The 23798-nt window shown below is 47.2% G+C and overlaps 1 protein-coding gene across 2 annotated transcripts; it reads right to left on the reverse strand.

Annotated features, from left to right (window-relative positions):
* Positions 1-758: 758 nt before the first annotated feature.
* Positions 759-16271, reverse strand: MLEC (malectin). Of its 2 annotated transcripts, none has more exons than XM_040443688.1 (5): positions 16015-16271; positions 8982-9160; positions 8221-8397; positions 8057-8114; positions 759-6647 (listed from the first exon to the last, which is right to left on the reverse strand). In XM_040443688.1, the coding sequence occupies exons 1-5, from the start codon at positions 16016-16018 to the stop codon at positions 6418-6420; spliced, it is 648 nt and encodes a 215-aa protein (XP_040299622.1). In that variant the 5' UTR covers positions 16019-16271; the 3' UTR covers positions 759-6417. The 2 variants fall into 2 exon arrangements, with proteins under 2 accessions (XP_040299622.1, XP_040299621.1); XM_040443687.1 differs by lacking the exon at positions 16015-16271 and adding an exon at positions 15550-15933.
* Positions 16272-23798: the final 7527 nt, after the last annotated feature.

Here is a 23798-nt window from a genome sequence, read left to right on the forward strand (position 1 = left end):
TTTATTTGGGCCCTGAGAACAGACGCCATCAACACTGGCCTCATTCTTGGAGCTGAGCAATGAATTCTGCCCTTTAAGGGATAACTGAGGGAAGTAGGCCAAACTCTCCTGGTACCAGCAGCCTCCATTCTTGCTGGAGAAATACAGCAGGTAGGTTCTGGAGTCTGGAGCCAGTCACATAGCATGGTGGGGAAAGGAAAGGTAATCGGAGTAATAGAGAGTAATGATGAGCCAGAATCCTGGTGTAAAGTCCTAGCTCCGTCTAGGCTGGCTCTATGGCCTTGGGCAAGTCACTTCACCTATGTAAGGCTAATACCAACTGTTTTGTGGAAGATTAAACAGAAATAACTTCTGTAAAAGTGCTTGGCATTGTGCCTCATCCATTTCAAGGGCTCCATTAAGGGATATCCACAATTATCCTTATAGCTTAGAGAGAACAGGGGCTTTGCAGGCAGATAGACTGAATGTGAAACCTGGCTTCACTGTTTACTGACTAGCCTGGGGTAAATGAAGTTTTTTGAGTTTCATGCTCCTCAGCTGTGAACAAGGTAGATTCATTACAGGGGGAAAAAATCCTTCCTGCTCTTTCTGCATATACATCCTTCCCAATGTATACTCAACACTGACAACACACCTGAAAAGGAGAAAGCAGAGAAAATCGTCCCAGGGCTCGGTCTGTCCACAGGCTGTCATGGAAGCTGAGGGAAAGATGTGCATTGGGAGGGAGAGTCGAGTCATGGCCTGGCATTCCAGTGAAAGTGGAAACAAAACAAAACAACTGTTTATTTTTCCTTGAATGCACTGCTGGCTGAAATGGCCAGGCAGTTTTACAGAACTTCATTCTCTTAACCAAACATCCCGGCGAAAACAAAAGCAAGAGACACGAGGCTAAAATGGACAAAAGCCGCTGGTCTTGTCCCAGGAGAGCCCTTTGCAGCTAAGTGAGCCCCCATGTCTCCCTTTTCCCACCCAATCACTTCACCTCTTCGCAATCAAGTTCAAACTCAATCTCAACAGTGTCACTGCAAATTGTTTATTAAAACACAAAGCAATGGACAGTGAAAAACATCCTGATTTTTTTACTTTTTGGTGGGAGTAGGATGGGGCATGTAAGGGGTAGGGACAGATGGAGACAGCCCAGAAGGAAAGACAGCTCTATCCACCCCCCACTGCTTTCCCGGGCCAGCCAGGTTCAAAGCCCCTCAATCACATCTCACTGTGCTGCTGTAAATGCATGTTGTGGCTACAGTTTGTTTCGCCGCGGCAGGGAGAGGATGGGAATCTAGGAGCTACCAGGCCTACTAAGAACTTGCCACTCTTCTCCAGTACTTGGTATAGAACAGAGCAGCCAGGCCCAATGCGGGGGTGGGGGGGGAGGGGGGGAAGGGAGGCAGGGGTGGTTTCCTGACAAGCCAGGTTAGGCCAATAATTGTTGAAGAGGCTGCTCTGAGCTCAGAATGGGCAGCTGGTCCTAGTGTGTGAGAACATGGTGGAAGGAGGATCCAAAGAGGGAACTAATCCAGGGTCAAATTTCTTTTCATTCCCTGGATCGTAACACGCCAGGGAAGAGGAGTCAAGAACGCCTCATTCCTGGTTTTGCCGTAAAGACTCTCCCTGCCAATTCTCCCCTCCCACCTGGCAACTCGGCTCTCCTTTCCTGACAGTTGTCCTTTCAAAGGACGGAAAGCACACTTCAGTTTGTTGTTGTTTTCCCTCATACTGAAATAAAGCACTGAAGCTCAAAATAGAGGTGAGAACGAAGTTCTGCTTCTCCTGGTGCTGTGTGCCCCCACCTCACAAGACTGCCTGGATGTGAGAGGTGCCAGGGCCCTCCCTGCCAACTCTAACAGGACTACTGTTTCCCTGGCTGCCGGCACAATCCTGGCTCCTTGTCTTTATGATCCTGGAGGAGGTGGGGGGTGGGAGGGGACTGTCCCAAGAGATCCATCCTGCTCTTTTTCTGCCAGTCCATCCAGTCCCCAAATTATCTGCTCTTATCAAAATGATTTGGCAGCCGAAGGCAGGCCACCCAAAAGGCAGCTGGGGAAGGACAAACTAGATCGGCAGCAAGCCACCCACGTACAAAGGAGAAATCCGCCCTAGCTGGGCAGCTGACCCACTGATGCCAATCTGGTCTCGTAATAAAATGAGGAAATCTAGCCCTCTTGCCCCAGAAGAGGTCTAAATACAGAAAGAGTCCTAACTCGGACAGAACGGGAGAAATTACTCTGATCTCTCTGAAGCTTGAACATTAAGGCTTCTTTGCAATATTTTTAGAGCTCTTTGATCCCTAATTATATCTTTCCATAGAAGAGAAGCAGACTTCTAAGATTTCTGAACAGATCCCGGGTGTTTCTGGTTCTGCTTCCGCACTATCACTGAGCCTTACCCCAGGCTCCTTTCCCCCAGGGCCACAGCAGAAGGAGGCCCAAGCATCTCCTCCTCCTCCCCTTGTTTTGAACAGGAGCATCTGTTACTCTCTCACTTTGGAAAGTTCACCTGCTCTCCTAGGTCCTTTGGAGAGGCATAGAGGACAATATTACATGTTGCCACTTGATGCCATTAAGGCTCCTCGAGGCAAGAAGACACTTGAATTAGGTTAGAGCCAGCCAGCAAAGGGGAGGGGGAGAAAGGGATGGGGAAGCAGCCCCACGGCAGGGACTGTAAGACCCCTGCCCAGACCTGAATCTAAAGGGAATGCCCACCCTGGCTCAGAGCAGGAGAGGAAAAGGCACTGTGCTGACCGGGGTGGGTCCTGCCCCAATCTCCAGGGAGGGTAGAGAACCCGTGGACTCTTTCCCTGGTCTTCCCAAGGTGAGCCAATTTCTAGAGAAAGGAGTATATGTGCTAGGAAAGGGAAAATACTGCTGCTGTTTTCTGAAGTTCAACTGAGATTCTAGAAGCCAGGTCTTCCCAGGAGAAAGTAGAAGCAGGATAAGAAGGAAGAGAAATTCCTTAAAACAGAAGCTTCTCTAAAAAGATAAAGAAGTCAAAACACAATTCCAAAACCAGATTAGTTTCCAGACACAGAAAGGGGCAGGTAAACTTAACTTGAACTTCACCCCATCTCTTCAAAGCCTAATTGACCTCTAATGTGCTCTCCCAATTTCAGGCCAGTATCTCTCAGGCAAACAGTGGAAAAAAGAGAAAAGGTTACATTCTCAAACCAGCCGGTAGTGACCCTACAGGCCCTGTGCCGCCCCCACCCCCACCACCCGGGAGTCTAACACCACTAACACTCGAAGATAACCATTTTTCAAGTCACCAGAATTCAAGATATCCACTGAGCAGCTTCTCCTCCATAGTGGAGATGTTACAGAAATATGGATCTGGTTTAGGGGACGTGAGTCCCACAGATTATTTCCTGGCAGGATGTTTCAGTCAGCATGAGTGAAACCCAAAAAGGCCAGCTGGCCCCTGACCCAAATCAGAGCTACACTGAAGACTCTCAGTCTATCCCCAGCAGAACATCTTAATGTGGTCCACCCAGAAACTGAACTGAAGCCACATTCCTGGCAAAAGGAGTTTCATCTTGGCCGTCTGCTCTTGGCTTTGGCCAGCTGGGCTCAGGGAGATCTAAAAACCTAGGACAGTGCATGGTTCCAGTAGAAGAGTCCAGGCCTCCCCTTCCCCAGAGCTAAGTGGCATCCCTCATCACCTCCCCAACCCCACATAGACTCCCTACAGCGTAGCTGCCTGGTCCTAGCACTAGCTCAAAATACAGGCAGGAGAACAAACAGTGCAAAAAGCAAACGACGAACGGAGCAATTTGTGACGTACACAATACAAAAATAAAAATAAAGAGTGCCCCACCCCACCCCTTTAACCTAAACTTCATGTACCTATATCATCTTGAAGGAGGCCCCCCCCCTCCCCGAACAAAAAAAAAAGCTTTCAAGTTCAGCATCATGGGCCAGCTATGACCAGCCCCGGGCAGCTGTTAGCTGGGTGGACTTGGCTCCAGGGGACTCTACCCCAGCCCCCCACCATACTTCTTCCTGTTTCCTCACTTCTCCTTTAGTTTTTGTGAGCCATAGAAAGATGTTCCTTCCTTTCGGACAGAAGCAGAGGAAAATGCCCATCCCTATCCCTGGGCTCAGGGGAAAGGAGTGAGCTTGGAAACAGGGGTGGGCTTGGAAGCAAAGCTGCTTGGCTTACAGTACCATTAGGAAATGGCCCCAGGAGCCAGGGTTTCCTTCTGAGACTCTGAGTCACTGAAGGGATGGGTTGAGGTGAGTAGGCGGGACCCCTCCTTCCTCAAAGACCCAGGCAAACTAACAAACAAGGCAAAATGGAGGCAGCGAGTCCTCCTTCCTCCTCTTGTCTACTCCATTGACAGTGGCCTACAGCTTTGAGGAGATCTGATGGAAGGGGAACCAAAGCCACTGTCAGAAGCCCAATTAGTCAGGACGTCCATTGCCCTGGGCAAGGGGTGCCCCAGACCAAGGCTACAGGATGCCATCCTTCAAAGCAGGGAGCTTTGTGAAGCACTCCAGGAAATGTTCCTCTTATTGCGGCCTCAGGCCACAGTCATCCAGATGCCTGACTCAATCCCCTACTACTGAGGCCTAAGTCACAGCTAAAATAAAGGGCTCCCACTCTCAAAGGACTAAATGCTGGCCCAGAGTAACTCATTAAGAGCCAAAACCCAGACCATGAGCCCAAGAGCTACTTACGTTGTCACATAAGCAATTCAAATGCGTGGAGCTCTTCAAACACATTTAAAAAAAAAAAAAAAAAAAAAAAGACAAAATTAAACACATTCTAAAAAGATGAGCCTGGTCTGAGATTCTATGCTGCTCTAGCCCAAGCGGAAGCTAACCCTGCTGCTTTCCATCCACAAAACTCTGTGTAGCTTGGTTGGGTCCTCCCTCATTGTTGCTCTAACTGGGAAAAGAATAACAGTGACCAGAAAGAAAGGCAACAGGGAACCTTCATTTCCTGTACAAGTTTTTCCAGGGAATTGAAGACAGCCACTTGATGCTAAGGCTGGCTTCAGAGCTGCCAGGACTATGGCTGACTAGAAATCTTTCAGCTCCGTCACACCAAGAACCCAACTGCAGCTCAGACAGGGAAATGAAAGGAAAGGGGTAGACTGCTAGGATCGGGAAGAGGCGCCAGTGGGCCAGATATAGACAATGAGTCTAATTTCTTGGGGCAGCTCTAGGCATAAACCAAAACTGGTTGACTTGTGACACAGAAGGACATGGGAACAAATGAACATCAGATACTAGATAGACACTCTAAACAGTGGTCAGTCACTTAGTAGGGCTCAAGTCTCTGAGGTGGCTCTTAAGTTATGCTAACATAAGCCTTTTCTAATCCAAAGACCAGAAAAGACTTTTAAGGTCAAGTGTTCTGTTGCTGCAGGCTGGAAAGCATCCCTGTCCCCTGGCAGCAAGACCCTACAAAGGGGCCAGTAAAAGAACTGCTGGGTCAGGTCCTCCTGGCTGCTGGCTCAGAGATCCAGGGAGGGAGGGAGGTACCAACAAGGTGAGGTGGTAGAGGATAAGACATTCGAGCAGAGGGAACCCCAAATCCCCAGGTCGCCTTCCCTTCTTGGCAATAACTTAGCGGGATGATTGAGAGAGAGAGAGAAGAGATTTCAAATGGGCCAGATTAAAGGGGGAAAAAAATGAGAAGAAATCAAAGTCCCCAACAGGCACTGAAATCAAAATGATTTGTTGTGGTAACAAGTCAGAGGCAACTTGAGGACCTGACATAAACTAATCGTCTTGGATACCAGACAGTCCTCTAACTGGCATATGTCAGGGAGACAAGCAATGACAAAGCGCAAACACTTAAGGTGGAACCATCACTGGGCTGAAACCAGAAAGGCTTCCAAGTAAGGAAGTATCTAATTTTCTTTTCTTTTTTTTTTTTTTTTAATCCCCCTTCTGTTTTCGTCTTTATCATACAAATTATACACCTTCACACATACACAAAGCACACACACTTTCAATCCCAGGACATCCGAAAACTTATCTGGACATAACTTCAGAACATACCCAACTCCCAGCGCTGGTCTTCTCAGGTAATAAGATGACATTTCCCTGCTGTTAATTTCTAACCTAAAAAAAGGAACCACGTCTGCTCTGGGTTCAGAGTCCTTTCCACTAGGTGTGCAGATGGGGCTCCTTGAACATGGAGGATCTGCTTCACCTTAAGTACCCTGGAGAGGAAAGAGACGGCTGGGGCCAGCCACAAAGAGAGCACGAGGACTGAAGCAGGGCTGGGACCAGTGGTGGATAAGGGCTGCTCTCTACCCACTCTGCCTCTTTTTTTCTCCTTTAATTTTTGTGTGTGGTTTTGTTTGTTTGTTTGTCTGTTAATCACTGTGAAAAATACAGAAACCAAAACCAACATGTTCGGTTTCTTTCCCACACCCCTTCACCCTGTTCAGGATGGTATTTGTTCTCACAACCGGCAGAGGCAGAAGAGGGTTGGAATGAAGACTCCAAAGGCCACCAGGATGGGAAACATGAGGCTGCTGTTGTCCGAGGCATAGGGGTTGGGCGTGCGGGGGCCTGACTGCACCCGATTCTTATTGGTCTGTCTTTTGAGATTAGACCCTTCATCGTATTCTTCTTCTTCTTCTTCCTCTTCTTTCTTCTCCAGTCCTGGATGAGGCTGCAGCTTTGGTACATCTGACACAAGAAAGTAGACATCTTTTAAGTAAGACCCACACCATTTAAAAAAAAAAAATTTTTTTTTAATGTTTATTTATTTTAGAGAGAGAGAGAGACAGAGTGCGAGCAGGGGAGGGGCAGAGAGGGAGACACAGAATCCAAGGCAGGTTCCAGGCTCCGAGCTGTCAAGCACAGAGCTTGACGCAAGGCACGAACCCACAAACCATGAGATCACAACCTGAGCCAAAGTCGGATGCTCAACCGACTGAGCCACCCAGGTGCCCCAAGACCCACACCATTTAAGTGAGACCCTTAAGAGCCATAAATGAGCCACAATAAAGAGATGCTATGACCTATGCAAGGTCTACAGCAAAAAAACAGATGTAGCAGAAACAACTCCTGGCCTAGAGAATAGCAGATGGCTGTAAACACCAGTCTTTTTTAGATTTAACTAAAATGTAGTAGAAGCCCTACCCCAGGGAGGCTTCCTATCACCTTCCTTTTCTCCTTCTTCAGAACCGTGAGGATGGACTGAACAGTGGCAATGACTCGACACCCAAAACTTAACCTTTTCAAATCCCTTCTGCAGCCTCCACAATCCCATGTGCCCTTCTGATTCACACAGCAACTGAGGAAAAGCTGAGCTACAGGGCCCTGGGTTGTCAGCACACACCACCCCTCTGTTCTGCCTGCTCCTTAGGGACTCAAGCTACAAATCTGTTTTTGTGGCAAGACATCTGCCTAGATGTCATAACACCAGCATCTTGGGACACATCAAGACAACAGGATGAGCTCCTTGTTGCATTAAGGATGAGTTTCGGGAAAGGGTACAGAGGCCGAATGGAAGAGAAAAGTCACTAAGACACCAGCTTTCTGTGCAAAAATCAGCCTGGGAAGCTGGCAGCCAGGATCATCTCAATGCTGAGAAAGTGATATATCCTAAGGCTGGATCCCAAGGACAAGGAGACATTCGGAAGTGGACTTTTGTCCAGTGCGGTTGAGTAATGCCCGAGAGCACACCGAAACGCTGAAAGACTCCTCCCTCTTTTGCCTTTTCCCTTTCTGCCCCCAGGAAATTGATGTCAAAGAAAGAGAATAAGGACAGGTTTTAGGCGATTCCAAGACTAGAAGGGTCAAGGCACACCAGTAGGTACCATTATTAAGCCCCATTTACAGTGACCTTAAAGGAATTTGTCCAAAACCAAACAGCTGATTAAGTGGCAGCAGCAAAATCTGAACACAGACCTTACTCCAAAGCTATGGTCAGCACCATGCTGCACTCCATCCCCATCCATCTGACTTTGGATTCCCCACAATTTGGCTTTAAGTGTTTATACAAAAGTGAATGGCTAAATTATTCCCCCAAGGCTTTCCTCAATCATATCCTTCAGACCAAGGCAAAAAAGCAAGTTAAAAACACCACTTACCATCCACTGTCCCAGCCATGATGTAGAGTGCACAAACTTTGGGATTGTCATAGTACCCCTGGGAAATGGGAGAACCAGGGTCAGCACCACACAGCAGTAAACATTCCCCCACCCCCACTCTTTTAAACATCTCCTCAGCTGGGAAGGCAGAGGGAGAGCATTACCTTTACAAACTCGATGTAGAGTTTCCCTGTGAAGGTGGACACCTCCCCTTGGACACTCAGCTTTCCCTTTCTGATGCTCATGGGGATGATTTCATCATGAGCTGTGCTGTGCCCAACACGATCAAAGATGTCCAAGTCCTTCACCACGACATGGCCATTCAGTCGCACATCAAATACCTTCCACGATTAAAAAAAAAAAGAAAGAGAGACAATGTCAAAACCATCAGCTTCATACTCCCTTTAGCAGCTGGACATCACGTACCTGCTTGGGCTTCAAGTTCAGAAATAATTTTTAAAATGAAAGAGCTGGATATAGTCAAGGGTAAAGAGTTCTTTACATGAGCCAAATCAAAGCCATGTTCCTTCATGGTCAAGGTCTCATACTGGCCTTAGGAAACAAAGAATATAAACAAAAAGCTCAACATGGAAAAAAAAAAAAAAGCTCAACATGGAAAGAAGGAAATTCATAAGAAGAGACAGGAAAAGAATAAGGCTAAAAAACAAGAAGGTGCTGACAAGTAAGGAAGACGACCAGGATCAGTTAGTTGCCAAGAACTAAGATTCTGGCATTGCCTTCTGTCACCAACCCCCAAGGCAAGTGCAGCCTTGTGAGCAATGGGACATCGCTTCTCGAGGGGCAGAAGGAATCCAGCTTCTCCTCAAAGCTCACCTGTTCCTCCCTTCTGGGGAGGCTCTTACATTCTCTGGCCCATAGCAGGGGACTATCCAAGAGTGGCAATGTCCCACTGACCAGGCCTCACCTTCTGCTGGGACTGTGCAAAGTAGACCTCAGCAAATTTCAACACCAGCACGTAGTCCCCCTCCTCCTTGATGGGCACTTCGTAGCCAAAAGTCTCCTCATTGTACCGCTCTGTTTGATACAGGATCTGGTCCTCGGGGTTGGAACGCAGGATTGGCAGTTTCATACCATAGTCGGAGGCTGGGGACAAAAGACAAAGAGACACCACATCAGAGGCAAGACACACAAAAATTGCAGAGACCCCACAACTGCCAGAGCCATTTCTGGGGCAATGCTAGTAACCCTCCCAGGGGAAGGAGCCACCCCCTCTGCATCTGGCTTTAAAGTGACCAGACACAAAGGCAAGCATCAGAGAGCCTAATGGCTCTAAGGAAGAAAAAGTGAAAGAAACCAAACACTAATCACCCCAACAGCTCCCTAACCCTCAGAGAAGAACTTCTTAGAAGCTTGTTAAAATGACTTTCCTCAACCGCAGAGAGTGACAGGAAGAAAACAGGCAAAAGCTACAGCTCCTGGCTCCCTGAGAGGGGAGCTTCAGAGAAACCTCATAAAACAGGGGGGGATGGCCAAGAACTCTGCAAGACCATTAAGTTCAAAGAGTTTTTTTCATTCAGAAAAGCTCAAGGATCTAAAACAAACAGGAAATGTTAGGCAAGTCATTCTGCATTGTCTTTACTACAAATAAGATACCAGCTTAGTTGCTTTTTATAATTTTCATTCACAAAGTTCCAAGGGTGGTAAATACCAGAGAAACATGCTCACAAAAAGAACGGCATGATACTCTCTAATTTCTTTTACATGCAAGCACCTTACTTCCCACAAACTCACAAAACTCAACCTCACCTACTCTCTCCTGAACGTATCCCCAGTTAATCCAAAAGAGTTTAGAACCAAAAAGTTCCTAATGTAGCCCCAGCACCTAACAAAGTCGCTGGCACATAAACAGGCACTCAAGATGATTCGCTGAACCAACAAACAGCAACTAAGGAGGTGCCTGAGCAGCAGTGAAGCCATGCTATTCTTTCCATAGGGCTAAGCCATCCTCGCAGGAAAAAAATCTGCCAAGGTCCTATTGGCACCTCTGGCCTAAGATGCCCAAGGCCTGGGGGAGCCACCTTTCCCATCTCACACACTGATAAGGAATAAGGCAGGGTAAAAGTAAAAAGTTAGAGGTGCCTGGCTGGCTCAGTTGATACAGCATGTGACTCTTAACCTCAGAGTCATGAGTGTTCATGCTCCACACTGAGGGTAAAGCTTACATTAAAAAAAAAAAAAAAAAAAAAAAAAAAAAAAGGGTAAAAAGTTACATACCTTGAGTCAGTATCAAAAAGCCAAAAACCTCTACTGCCCCCAGCCCTCTTCCCCCAACCTTAGTAGGAGACAAGATTACACGTTTTTCTCCCCCAACCACATAACAAATTAAACTGGGGTCTTGCCTCAAATATTAGACACTGACTGCACCCCAGCCTCAGAGATGAATAGCTACGCTTCCTCCTTCAGAGAGTAGCCTCTCTGACTCCTTTATCCTGTAAACACAATGCGGTTTCCCAGTGCTCCATAATCTACTTTCCAAACTGCAGATTTAGCAATGATTTCAGTACACCCGCCTAGTCTCTCCTCCAGCCTGGGATTAAGATTTCAAGACCACCTTCCAATCTCACATGATGACTCTGAAGACATTTGGCACCTAGATCCTTTGGGAGATGTCCGAGAGCAGTCATCCCTGGAGCTTTATCATCTGAATCACCACAACTCCAACAGGATCTTTTATCTCTAAGGAAGGTGAAAGAGTAACTAAAAGAGCCAGTGGCTAAGGTCAAGCCCTCAAAAAAATAAACATAACTGTTAACAGTTCCTGTAAGTGAACAGTTAGCCGTGACATCAGATGGACCTGATGAGACAATGCAACAGGAAACTCATTGCGCTTTTGTCTTCAGGCTTTTTTCTTTTTATTTCTTCTCAAGAAATCAAAGGGTGGCCAAGTAGCACTACAAAGGATGGACTGCCAACATGCCTCAGCTCTTTCCCAGGCTCAAACCCTTATACCATGAAGATTAAAAGACTGCTATTTCTCTTCCACTTGAGCTCTAAGAATTCCCTTCTTCCAGGAGGACCATGATCCTTACAAATTTGGAACATTAACTACATTTGCTTTTTACACACACAGGAAATTTTGTACATGTGTGGGGAATCTTTTTTCTTTCTTTCTTTCTCGTGAGCGGAAAAAGTGAGAAACTGACAGTAATGTAATCTGTAAGAGCCGCAGTCTCACAACTCACAAAACTCAGCCATGTGAATAAAAACTACTTAACAACCTTGGAATTACCTTTAAATATTTTTCCTGTAAAGCCCAAGTGGCTTTCCCAGGAGATCTGCCACATGCAAAGTTGCATTTGTCCAAGTCCCAAGTGATGCAGCAGTAAAAAGGGTTTCTTTTTTTTCCCCTTTAGACTTTAGGTATTCACAGCTAAACAGATCTCTCTAAAATACAGTGACGTGTACACAGTCAGCACACTGCTGAAGTTGGCACAATATAGCTCAGACAGTTAACCAGAAAGGAAGGCGGCCAAAGGGCCTACATTTTGTCTGCTGCTTCTTAGTTCGGGACAATGGAGGAACCAGGCTGTTTGAAAAATTCAGCCCCAGTGTGAGAGTAAGACAGGCCTGGATTTGAATCCTGGCTCCGCCGCCTACCATGTGGTGTGGAACGATTTGTCTTCTCACCTATAAAATGGGGATAACACCTATCCCACAGGTTGCATGTAGGGAGATCTGTAAACAGCTTAACAGTGCCTCATAGAGACACAGACAGACATAAAGGTATGCCACCCAGGCAAGCATATGCACACAATAAGCACCAAAAAAAAAAAAAAAAGATGCCTCCACTCCCAGGAGTTTAGGGAATGGACCAAGTGGAAATGGAAGTAATAAAAAATTGGAAAACTGCGGTGAGATACCACAGCAGTGAAAAAGCCAGAATGAGCTGGAAGCTGTCCTACACGAGACCACCACTGCAGAGCTGCTGTGGCACTCCACCCTTGCCACCCCACCCTTGCCACCCTGAGGTTAGGCCTCCCACCTGACCGCTAGCTTATTCTTCTCAGTCACTTCCTTCTCACGCAAGGCGAGTCCATAAAGAATTATTCTGAATGCACTGAGGCGGGGAACCTTGAGGATTCGGTTAATCAAAAAGGAAGGGCCAAAGGGCCTACATTATGTCTGCTGTTTCTTACTTAGTTCAGGCCAATGGAGGAGCCAGGCGACTTAAAAAATTCAGCTCCAGTTTGAGAGTAAGACAGGCCTGGATTTGAACCCTGGCTCTGCAAACTACTATATGATTTGGAACAGATTATTATCTCTAGGTGTTTTTTCACCTGTAAAATGGGGATACCACCTACCTAAGTTCTCTACCTGTGAACTTCTGCTACTTAGAGGGCCTGCAGATGAAGCCGGCCTCTTAGGCGAAAGTATGCAGAGAAAATTCTAAACAAATCCCACAGCCTTAAGCAAATCAGACACAGCAGTGACCCTCAGCGTCTTTCATGCTCTAATCTCCCCAGAGCCAAATCCCTCCCCAGCCAAAAGGAAGGCTGCCCAGAAAAGGGTCTTCCTTAGGCCTGCAGAATTAGTAATCTAATAGGTTCAGGCCCTTAGCCACCTTTTTTCCCCTCTGGAACCATGTTCTGCCCTACTTGTAACTTCATGTGAAAGGTTATCAAGAACAGAGAAAGATAGAGACACTTAAACCCACTCTGGGCAAGAGAGTTTTCAGACTCAGGTCACTGATTTCTAGAGCACGAGAAGTTATAGTACGAAGGAAAACAAGGCCCAGAGAGGTAAAGCCTGTTCTTCAAGGTCATACAAATGATTGGCAGATATCTTTCTATGAAGAGGAAATAGCCTCTCCTAAAACCAGGCCAAGTCCTGGGCCCTCAGGCCAAATAACCAGGCCTTTTCCTCCTGAGTCAGGAGGAACCCAGAATGAGCAAGAACCTGGAATTTGCAGCATGCCAAAGCCCCAAGTTGAGCACTCTACAGTGGTATCTCCATCTGGTGAAGCCCACAAGTTGAAAAAGCCTTTCCCGGGCTATGAGGATCTCCTGTGAGCACTAGCTACCCTCAAGGCAGAAATGAAATTCAATAAACATTACGAAGTGCCTTTGAAAGCAAAAGCCACTAGGTGCCCTAAGCCACTCACGGTTACAAGAATGCTGAACTACAAAGACACTATAGAGAAACACCAAGTTCAAAAGCAGGCCAAACCCTTATCTGGATTAACTTGGCAACAAATGCCTAAATCCATTCAACATAAAACGAACCAATGCTGGAAACAATATCGCCGGCATGTGGCAAAAGAAATTAGACATACAGCTCCTACTGCAATTAGTGTAATAGCTGCATGGAGCAAGGGTCTCCAAATACCTGGCACATCCCACCCAAACAGTGCCAGGGAAGGGAAGGCAGAGTGAACAGCTACACTTCCCTTGGTGGCACCGATTCCTTAGCACAGAAACTACAGAGATGCCTCCGGAGAATGGAAGCTGAATCGAATCTAAGACCCAGATCTAAGGCCACCAAAATGCTACTCTCAGTCAGGAACCCAGTAAGTGCAATGATGCAACAGGCTGGTCCAAGCCACAGTTGACAACCAGCCTCCACTCTCCATCCACCCTTTCCTACCGCTACAATTCATGGCCCCTGTCTGTTACACCCTGACAGAGTGGAGCAGGGAACCTCTGTTTATAGAGCACCCCAAAGGCTGGGGTCCAAGACAGGATTCCAGTACACACGAGCTTTGGTAGGTCTCATGTAATTTTACCTGCTACAATAAAACCCTCCAAAGAAATTGCAACCATGAGCCAATAACCCAAGGACAGAGAGCCTGGCTGACTGCTGACCAGCACCACACCCTCCCCCTGCAAATCACCTGCACCAGCAAATTAAAACCAGGATTTCTGAACTGGGAACTGAACCTGCATGGTCTTAGCTTTTTCCTCTGCACAATAAACCTAATAGGATCACGTAATATGTAAAGCCTGGTATCTGTCAAGTGAAAGAAACCATCTGCACGCGTCCTCACCATTCCTATCTCAAGAGGCAAAGTCCACAAACGGTCTCTAGTTTCCTCAAGAGCTCCTTCCTCCCTGCCCACACCCATGAAGAAAGAGGAAGGGTCCAGGATGGAGACAGCAGTGACCTCGTGCTTATGTGAAGTCTGGCTTTGGCTGCTGTTACAGCTGCTAAAGACCGGGGCCCTGACTCAGCTGAACCCAGGCCACTGAGACCTACATGCCAGGGCCAAGTAAATTCCAAGACAAACACAGAACTTCAGAAAAGAGCCCTGTGTCCCAACATCCTCACATGTATGGAAGCAATAAACCCTCGAATACAACAAACTCCGGGACACTGCAATTAACTTGGAAGAACTAAGTTAAACCCTTTCGTAAAGGCAAGAGCCAAATCTGGGCATCGTGGAAAGAATGAGAGAAAGTCTGTCTCTTAGTTTTCTGAAGATGGCACACTGCCAATTTGGCAGCCTCTGAACCCAGCATACAACATAAATCTCCTTCCAACACACGAAATAAGGAACTTCCCTCTTAAACCTGTTGTCCAATCCCACTTAACAGAAGAAAAGAGTCTAGAGCAGATTTTCCCCAAAGTCTGGTCTGAGGATGCCCAACATCAGAAGCCCCTGGTGCAGAAACGTGGGTTTAATCTATTAGGTCTGGAATCTGCATTTTTAGCCAGCTCCCCCCCACCCCCACCCCGCCATTCTTACACTAACTTTGAGAACTGCACAGCTCTGTGAAAACTACTGTTGCTGGTCAGTTAAGTCAGAATCATTTTCCCCATACACTGGAATCCTACCCCTCAAGACTTCTTAGGGTAGGCGCTACACGCTCTACACACTCTCGAATACTCCGATGGTTCCACTGGCTGACCCAGTTGACACTCCACCAGCCTCACGTGCAGGATGGCTTCAGTACAACCACCCTCTGGGGTGGCCTCAGCTTCTACTTTTGAGCACACATAGTCCTCACTCTAAAGGGGGGAGCACGAGGAGGCTACAATCAAACTTTCCTGGCTCATCGTCTTCGAAGATTCCTTTCTATTCCAGCTAAGAATCAAGCCCCGCTCCTGCAGAAGGGGTAAGGAAGGCGGCCGATTTCTGGGATGGCAAGAATCTAGCAGGAACGGTCGTAATACAGCACAGCAAAACCACCCAGGCCTGGGACACTAATAACCTACGACCCGTGAGGCCTCGAAGTGGCAACAAGCCGCCCTCGTCTTTAGTTTCCCAGATCGGCTGGAAGAGAGGGGTTAAGAAAATGCAGGATGTGAGGTCCAAATATAACTTCTCGCCAACTCTGCCTCAATCTCTCTTCGTAGCTTCGAGACCGCGCCAGGCTCTGAGCTCTGACCGGGTCCCTGAGGAAACCGCAGAGACAGACTTGGCTCCGGAGACGTGGCCCCAGGGTCGAGGAAGGGGCTCAGAGCCCGCAGCCCTCGGTCGACTGCGCCCAGCACGGCAGGCCCCGGATCCCACGGCTCGGCCGAGGGGCTCTCACCTCTGCCCACCCGACCTTCCAAAGGGTCCTTGCGGAAGTGGATCCCGTGCACGTCCACATGCGCCTCGCCGCCCGCGTTGACGGCCCAAATGACGCTCTCGGGCAGCCCGGCCCCCGCCAAGCAGACCACGCCGAGCCCCGGCCCCCGGAGCGCCGGCGGCAGCAGCAGCAGCAATAGCAGTTGCAGGAGCGCCACGCCGGCTCCCTCAACCGCCCGGGCCTCCAGCATGGCGGCCACCACAGCGGGGGCAGCCTCCGCCGACCCTCGTCCTCAGTCGGCCGCCAGGCCGCCCAGGGCTCAGAAAAACAGCGCCACGGGCCGCTCTGCTTCAGTCGCCGGGGACATGTCGCTCTCAGGCCTCCTTCTCAGCCACGGGTGCCGCCTCCCACCTCAGGAACAACCTACCCCGCCGCCCAGCCCCCCACGACCCTACAGCCAATCAGCGCCCGGCCCTCATTAATTACCCATCGCCCAGCCGGGAGACGCCCGTCCATTGGCTTCCGGGCGAGGGAAAGGGCGTGGCTACTCCCAGGAGCCAGCCCAACCAACAGGCTCGAGAGGGAGCGCGCGCAGAGGTGGGGAGTTCGGTTGAAGCGGCGGTTCAATGCGGAAGTGGCGGGGTGCAGCGCCCAGGCGGCCCCGGAATCCTGCAGCTGAATAGGAAAGGTGGCCTGGGAGGGAAGGTTTAGAGTAGGGCGCACTGACACGTCGCCAACACTTCCGGCGCTCCAGATCCTGGGACCGAATAGGCTCCGGGTAGGGGTGCGTTGCCCACTTTCCCGCCCCCTCTTTTCTCAGGGAGAGGCATGAACATAAGCTCTAGTAGGAGAAGCAGTGGAAACTCTTTCGACCCGAGCCTCAATCTTTTTCTCTGTGTGAGGCAAAAAACCCATCCTCTCCTAGACAGGTTGCTAGCACAGGTCTTCAGGGCGAGAGTCCCACGGGGACAAGACCCCGCCCCCACCCCTTAGCGAGCTCTGGGCTGGTGGTAGCGTCCAGACGGCCGTCCAATCAGAAGGCTCCAACGCAGCGGAAATGCGTGGCCTTGTGGGGGAGGGGCTCCTGGCTACCCAGGTATCCTTGGCGACAGCCTGGGTCCGTCCCAGCGACTCAGGGGCGGGATCGGGACTTCCCCAACCCCGGTGAGCGGAGTCGCGCGTGGTACCCAGTCTGTAGGTGTACGCGTGACTCGAGCTCCCTTTCTGCTCTTTGGCATTTCACCCAGCGCTTTCCTACATTGGTGATCTCTGCGCTGTGGTCACTGTCCAAACCCCCACTCTTCAGATAAACTGAGGCCCAGAGAGGGACTCAGTGTTGGCCAAAAGGTCACACTGCAAGTTTAGGGCAGGGCCAGGGCAAATTCCACAAATATTTTTTGAGACCCTACTAGTATGGTTGGCAGATGTAGCAGATAAAATACAGGAATTTCAGGTAAACAAATGGGACATACTATGAAAAAAATAATTCATATTTTGTTTAAAATCCAATTTTAACTGGGCTTTTTGCATTTTACCTAACAACCCTACCTACTACGTGCCAGGCAATGAACTTTGTGCAGCAGTGAACAAAAACACCCAGGGTCCTGAATGAGAATTGCAGACTTTGAACTACCCACAGCTCAATTATTTAGCTAGAATAGAGATAAAGGAATGCAATGAGATACCAAAATCGAGAGGATCCATGGGGGATATGGAAATGCACCATAATTCCTTGCCCAGCCCCCAAGGTCAGACCCCACAGGGTTAACTTTTAGAGTGTCCGCCCTCCTGGTCCCACTTTTTCCCTCCATAATTTGCAAGGATCTGGACTAGCTTGCTCCCACAGACATGTAAACGTCTCAAGGCACCTCTGAAGTCCTGCACTAGGGTTTCTTATCCCATTCTCCACTTCTCTGAAAACTCATCTTTGGAGAAAACTGACAAGTCAGCGCTTGAATAGCCCTCAGAGCAGGAGTATGGTGCAAATAGGAAACACAGGTACAAAGAGGTGATGGAGGCTTCCTCCCTCCCAGGCAGCTGACCTGTAGAGCCACACACTAAACTACCTACAGGAGCTCTTGTTTATTTTACCTTTAAGGTAGTGTAGTCCAGGAGAAACTGTCACAAAAATGGATTAAATCTTTGGGGAGGACTCAAAAGACCTAACCTTAAGTCTTCTCTTGGTTCCCCAGATCCTTGGTCACCCCACGAGATGAATAGGATACTTGGCTAGCTCCCATTGGGCTCCTCCGATTCCATTCCTGACTGGGCTACCTTTGTACAGAGGAGTCTGGCCCAGCTTTTTGAGATCCAATATCGGGTGAATTAGACCACCTCTTAGGTAAAATAAAAATTCTGAGACCCTGGAGGCAGGATGAGCATGGAATCTGAGCTAGATTGCCTGGGTTCCAAGCCGTGCTCCACCATTTATTCACTGTGTGGCCGGCCTTGGGCAAGTGTTCTACCTCTCTGAGTTTCAGTTTCCTCAACTGAGAAAGACATAGTAGTAGTTCCTCCTCTGAAGGCTAGATCTGAGGCTTATAAAAGGTAATGCAACCATTTGACCCAGCAATTTAACTCCATTTGACCCAAGAGAAATGAAAACATGTGTCCCCGCAAAGTGCATGAATGTTCACAGCAGCATTATTCACAACAGCTGAAAAGTGGAAGCAACGCAAGTGTCCATCAACTGATGAATGGATAAACAAAATGTGGTATATTTATACAATAAACTATTGTTCAACCAAAAAAAGGTAGTAAAGTACAGTTACACACTACAACATGGATGAACATTGAAAACATTACGCTGAGTGAAAGAAGCTAGACATAAAAGGCCACAAATTGCATTATTGAATTTATATAAAATGTCCAGAATAGGTAAATCTATACAGGCAGAAAGTAGATTAGTAGTTGTCTGGGGCTAGAGGAAGGGAGGCTGGGGGATGATAGCTAACATCTGTTTTAAAAAATTGCTTGAAGGGGCGCCGGGGTGGCTCAGTCGGTTGAGCGTCCGACTTCAGCTCAGGTCATGATCTCGCGGTCCGTGAGTTCGAGCCCTGCGTCAGGCTCTGGGCTGATGGCTCAGAGCCTGGAGCCTGCTTCGGATTCTGTGTCTCCCTCTCTCTCTGCCCCTCCCCCGTTCATGCTCTGTCTCTCTCTGTCTCAAAAATAAATAAACGTTAAAAAAAAATTTTTTTTAATAAAAAAAAATTGCTTGAAGCCTACCAGCAGCCTCTCAGGATGGAGAACTTGCCTTCCGTATAGTGATGGGAACTGAGATTTGGGGGTCAGACAGAACTGGGTTCAGTTCCTTTCTCAGTGACTTCCCAGCTATCTCTGTTACTCCTTTTCTCTGTAATCACCTCTCTCCTAAAGTGCAAAAGGTCATCCACCTCACAGTTGTTGTAAGGATTAAACGAGATATTTTAAAACAGACACCTACCAATAAATTATCTCAAAAAGAAATAAAGAAATTGATTCCATTTACAACAGCATCAAAAACAGTAAAGTACTTGGGAATACATTTAACTAAGAAGGTGAAAGATCTCTACTCTGAAAACAGACATCGATGAAAAAACTAAGACATCGATGAAAGAAATTGAAGAAGACACAAATAAATGAAAGATATTCCATGTTCATGGATTGGAAGAACTAATATTGTTAAAACGTCAATACTACCAAAAGCCATCTATAGACCCAATGCAATCCTTGTCAAGATTCCAATGGCAGTTCTTTACAGAAGTAGAAAAGAACACTTCTAAAATTTATATGGAACCACAAAAGATCCCAAATAGCCAAAGAAATCCTGAGAAAGAAGAACAAAACAGGAGGCATCACAATTCCTGATTTCAAGCTATCCTATAAAGCTATAGTCATCCAAAAATTGTCCAATTATTTCTCACTAAAATTGGAAAAATAAAAAATTTTTTTTATTGAAGAAAAAAAAATTTTTAACGTCTATTCATTATTGAGAGACACAAGGCATGAGTGGGGGGGGGTAGAGAGAGGGGGAAACACAGAATCTGAAGTAGGCTCCAGGCTCTGACCTGTCAGCACAGAGCCCGATGCGGGGCTCGAACTGACAAACTGTGAGATCATGACCCGAGCCAAAGTCAGATGCTTAACCGACTGAGCCACCCAGGTGCCCGCCTCACAAAAAAATTTTTTAACAGACACCATTCGTTTATGGAAGAAAGATATACTTTTTATGGAAAATACAGACAACTCAGAAGAGAACTTTAAAAACATAAAATTCACTATAATTCCATCCCTAACTGGGATAAGGCATATAAACTCAGGCCCTGATGGAGCAGGTTCTTAACAGCCATTGGTTCCCACCCACTTATTCTCACAACCACCTCAAGAAGATGGGAAAAAATGTCCCCCATTTTGCAGATGAGAAGCTCAAGTTCAGTAGGGTTAGGTGATTTGCCCACACAAGGAGAGCCAAAGTCTGGTGGTTTTTGGCTTCTAATCTAGTAATCTGCCTCTGAACCAGGCTACCTCTCAGACACCACTTGGTGCAAATCACAGCCCCACCATTAATTACCATGTATGTGACTTTGGGTAAATAAATTTATCTCTATCAGCCTCAGTTTCCTTATCTGTGAAATGGAGAGAGTAATTGTACATATCTTGTAGAATTGCAGAAAATAAAAAGATATATTTTAAACACGGAAAATAAAAAGGACATGTTTTAAAAGTGAGCATGGTGGGACCCTGGAGCCCATAGCTAAATGCTCAATAAATATTAGTCATGGGTGTTTGGGGGCATAAAGCCCTGGACTCAAAGCCTAGCTTTACTTTTTTAGAGCTGTGTGGACTTGGGAAAGTCATTTCTCCTCTCTGGACCTTGGTTGCCTCATCTGTGAAGTGGAACTTATTAGAAGATCCACCATACAAGGGTGATAGGAACCCTTAACAGAGCGCCTGGCCCATCGTAGGCCTTCAATGCACAGTAGCTATTTATCATATAAAAATAAATAATTATATAATATTGGCAACTGAATAAATAGAAAAGGTCCTGGTGAAGTGCTCAGGCTGAAAAGTTGAGAAAAACCCTCCCACACGCAGGACCAGGGAAAAACCAAAGGGAACCAGAGTTCAAAAGTGGAAAATGGAGCAGCTGTTGGTAAGCCCCCAGAGGCAGTTTCACCTTGACCCACAAAACTGAAAAGGGGTGTGTCTTCCTGAACAGATAAGGATCAGAAGAACAAAGCATGCTATTAATTAAGTCTTGCCTATTTTAAGTTTATGGACTATTCTTCCCTTAAAGATAAGCTCACAATAAAAGTTCAAAAGGTAAACACAGAAAGGGGGTGGGGGCCAGTCCTGCCTTCTGCTCAGCACCCCCTGCCAAGTGGGTGGTCTGGTCCCAAAGCCAAGTTTCCTCACCTAGGGCCTCTAACAGTCAGACAGCCAGGGGACCAAATCTTCCCAGAGAGTCCAGGAACCAGCCCATGGTGTCTCTCCTTGTCCTGGCCCCCAGTGAGCCACTGGTACTGAACTTCAGGGGAGGGAGAATGGACTTGGCTTTTCTTCACTTCCCCCAGAAGGATATGAGTCACAGGGAAGAAGCCAGGCAGGATTAGAGTTGCCTAGGACATGGACAGAAAAAGCAAGCGCCTTCCCATCTGGGTGACCTTGGGCAAGTCACTTCCCTTCTGCATCTGGGTTGGAATGAGGATTATAAAAAGTAGACTTTGGGAGAATGCCTTCCATGGCCATCGAAAGCGCTCCACATAAGCTAACTGTTATCTCCCAGATTCTTTCCATTGTGTCAAGGGCACAATTTATGGAGTCAGGAACCCCAGAGAGTGTTTATTATCTACTCTAGGTGTCCACTTGGCAAGTCACATCCTCTCTCTGAACCTCAGTTTCCTCATCTGCAAAATGGGGTGACTGTAAAGGTGGAGTGAATTGATGAATGAAAAATATTAACATATACCAACAATACCACATAAATTTAAAAAATCGCTGCTTTATCTTTTCTGTTCTCTCCCCTAGAGCTGGGCAAATTAGGGAAGCAATTAAGAAATATGAAAACCAGAGCTTGCACACTGGATTGTAAATGGCTACTTTACTTGCCAGCTATCCCTTTTGTCCAGAACTTTCTATCATGATGGAAACATACTATGTCTGTACCATCTGGTACAGCAGCCACTAGCCACCTGTGGCTGTGGAACATGTGAAATGTGGCTGGTTTGTTTGGAGAACTATACATTTATCTAGTGTTAATTAATTTACATTTAAATAGCCACATGTAGCTACTGGCTAGTGCCCCTTTGGGCTGTAAGTTCCATGAGACCAGCCATCAGATCCACCTTTTTTGTCCTCATATCCTTAACTCCTAGCAAAGGACCTGGCATAAAGTATGTGCTCAGTCTATATTTATTGATTGAAAGAATTAACAGAAGCAGGAACTGAAAAGAGAACATTCCAAGAACTGCGTCTCTCCTCTTTCCCGTGAAGTTTCCAAGACTGTAAAATGGGGATAATAGTGGTTTCTCTCTCCTAGAATTATAATGAGAATTCACAAGTTAATATTTGTAAAGGTATTCATAGAATGTCAGCAACATAGCTGGTGTTATTTATACATGTGTTCATTAATTAAAATAAAAGCCATCTAGCCCTGTGAATTCGTCTTTTTTTGGAAAATGTATCAGTTATATTTAAATGTGGTTGCAAGTGAAAGCAAATTTCGAAGTAATAATGGCTTAAAGGACACAGACGTTTTTTTTCTCTCTTGTAAAGGACTCTGGAGTGAGGAACTTCAGGGCTTTTAGGAGGGCTCCGGAAAGGTGTCAGGGATCCAGGCTCCTTTTATTTGTTGTTCCATTGACACCACTTCAGCACTGACTTCTTCCTCATGGTCCAAGATGGCTGCTCAAGCTCCAAGCTTCAAGGCCACATTCCAGCTAGCAAGAAGGAGAAAGAAAGGCAAAGGAACCCAGGTCTTCCTTTTAAGGACACTTTCCAGAAACCACACGCACTTTTTATTTTTTAATTTATTTTTGAGAGAGAGAGAATGCAAGTGAGTGAGGGGCAGAGACAGAAAACCCCATGAGGTACAGAGAGAGAGGGAGAGAGAGAGGAGAGACAGTGCGGAGCCCAGAGCCAGACTCGAGTTCACCAGATGTGGGGCTGGAACTCATGAACCGCAAGATCATGACCTAAGCCAAAGTCTGACACTTAACTGACTGAGCCATCCAGGCACCTCTACGCAGCTGCTGCTTCTTCTTCTTCTTCTTCTTCTTCTTCTTCTTCTTCTTTTTGTTTTTATTTATTTATTTTGAGAGAGAGAGAGAGAGAGAGAGAGAGAGAGAGAGAGAGAGAGTACTAGCAGCAAGAGGGACAGAGAGGGAAGGAGAGAGAATCTCAAGCAGTCTCCATGTTCGGTGCAGGGCTCGATGTGGGGCTCAATCCCACAACTGTGAGATCATGACCTCAGCCATGACTGAGCCACCCAGGTGCTCCAAAACTACACACACTTCTATCCCATCAGCCAGAACTTGGGCACAAGGCCACACTGAGCTGCAAGGGAGGCTGGGAAATGTAGTCTTGCTTCTGAATGTCATAAAAATTGAGTTTTATTACTAAAGAAGACAAAGACAACAATGTTGATGGACACCCAGCAGTGTCTCCCCAGAATTCGATTTTCACCCTAGGATTTGGTTTTCAATGGCTGTTTCAGGCCTTTGTAGCTACTAATACAGGTGACAATGAGCATGTGTAGGGGGCTCTTCGACCCCACATTGGGCTTTCAATGTCTGCTACCTGATCTGAACACTAAAACCCTTGAACAGATGAGAAAATCAAAGCTTCACCAACTAGCTCAAGGTCCCACAGACTATAAATGATGGACCAACGACAAGAATCTAGGTCTGTGCAACTCCCAGTCCTTGGTCTGTTTTCCCATTCCATGACACTAGACTTCGAGGCCCGCAGCTCAGAGAAATGATCCCAAAAAGACCCAATGCCGGAGCAGAGCAAGACCTGAGGTCAGGAGAACCACCGGGCATGGGGCCCGGAGCCCTTCCTGCATCTGAGGGCAGCAGTCACAAATGCCTGCCACCCTCAGCGCCCCCAGTCTCACATCCGTCTGACAAGTATTTGCCGGGCATGCAGTACCCACCCAGCCAAGTACAAGGGGTTCAGGAGACCCAACAGAGAACAGGTCAAATAAGGTCCTGCACTTAGGTCTCTCACAAACCAGTCAGGGAAGACAGATGGTAAAGGAGTGAACAAATACATATATTTATACGTTCATG

The sequence above is a fragment of the Herpailurus yagouaroundi genome, unplaced genomic scaffold, assembly GCF_014898765.1.
Source record: "Herpailurus yagouaroundi ecotype Mexico unplaced genomic scaffold, PumYag 191, whole genome shotgun sequence".
Taxonomy (NCBI): Eukaryota; Metazoa; Chordata; class Mammalia; order Carnivora; family Felidae; genus Herpailurus; species Herpailurus yagouaroundi.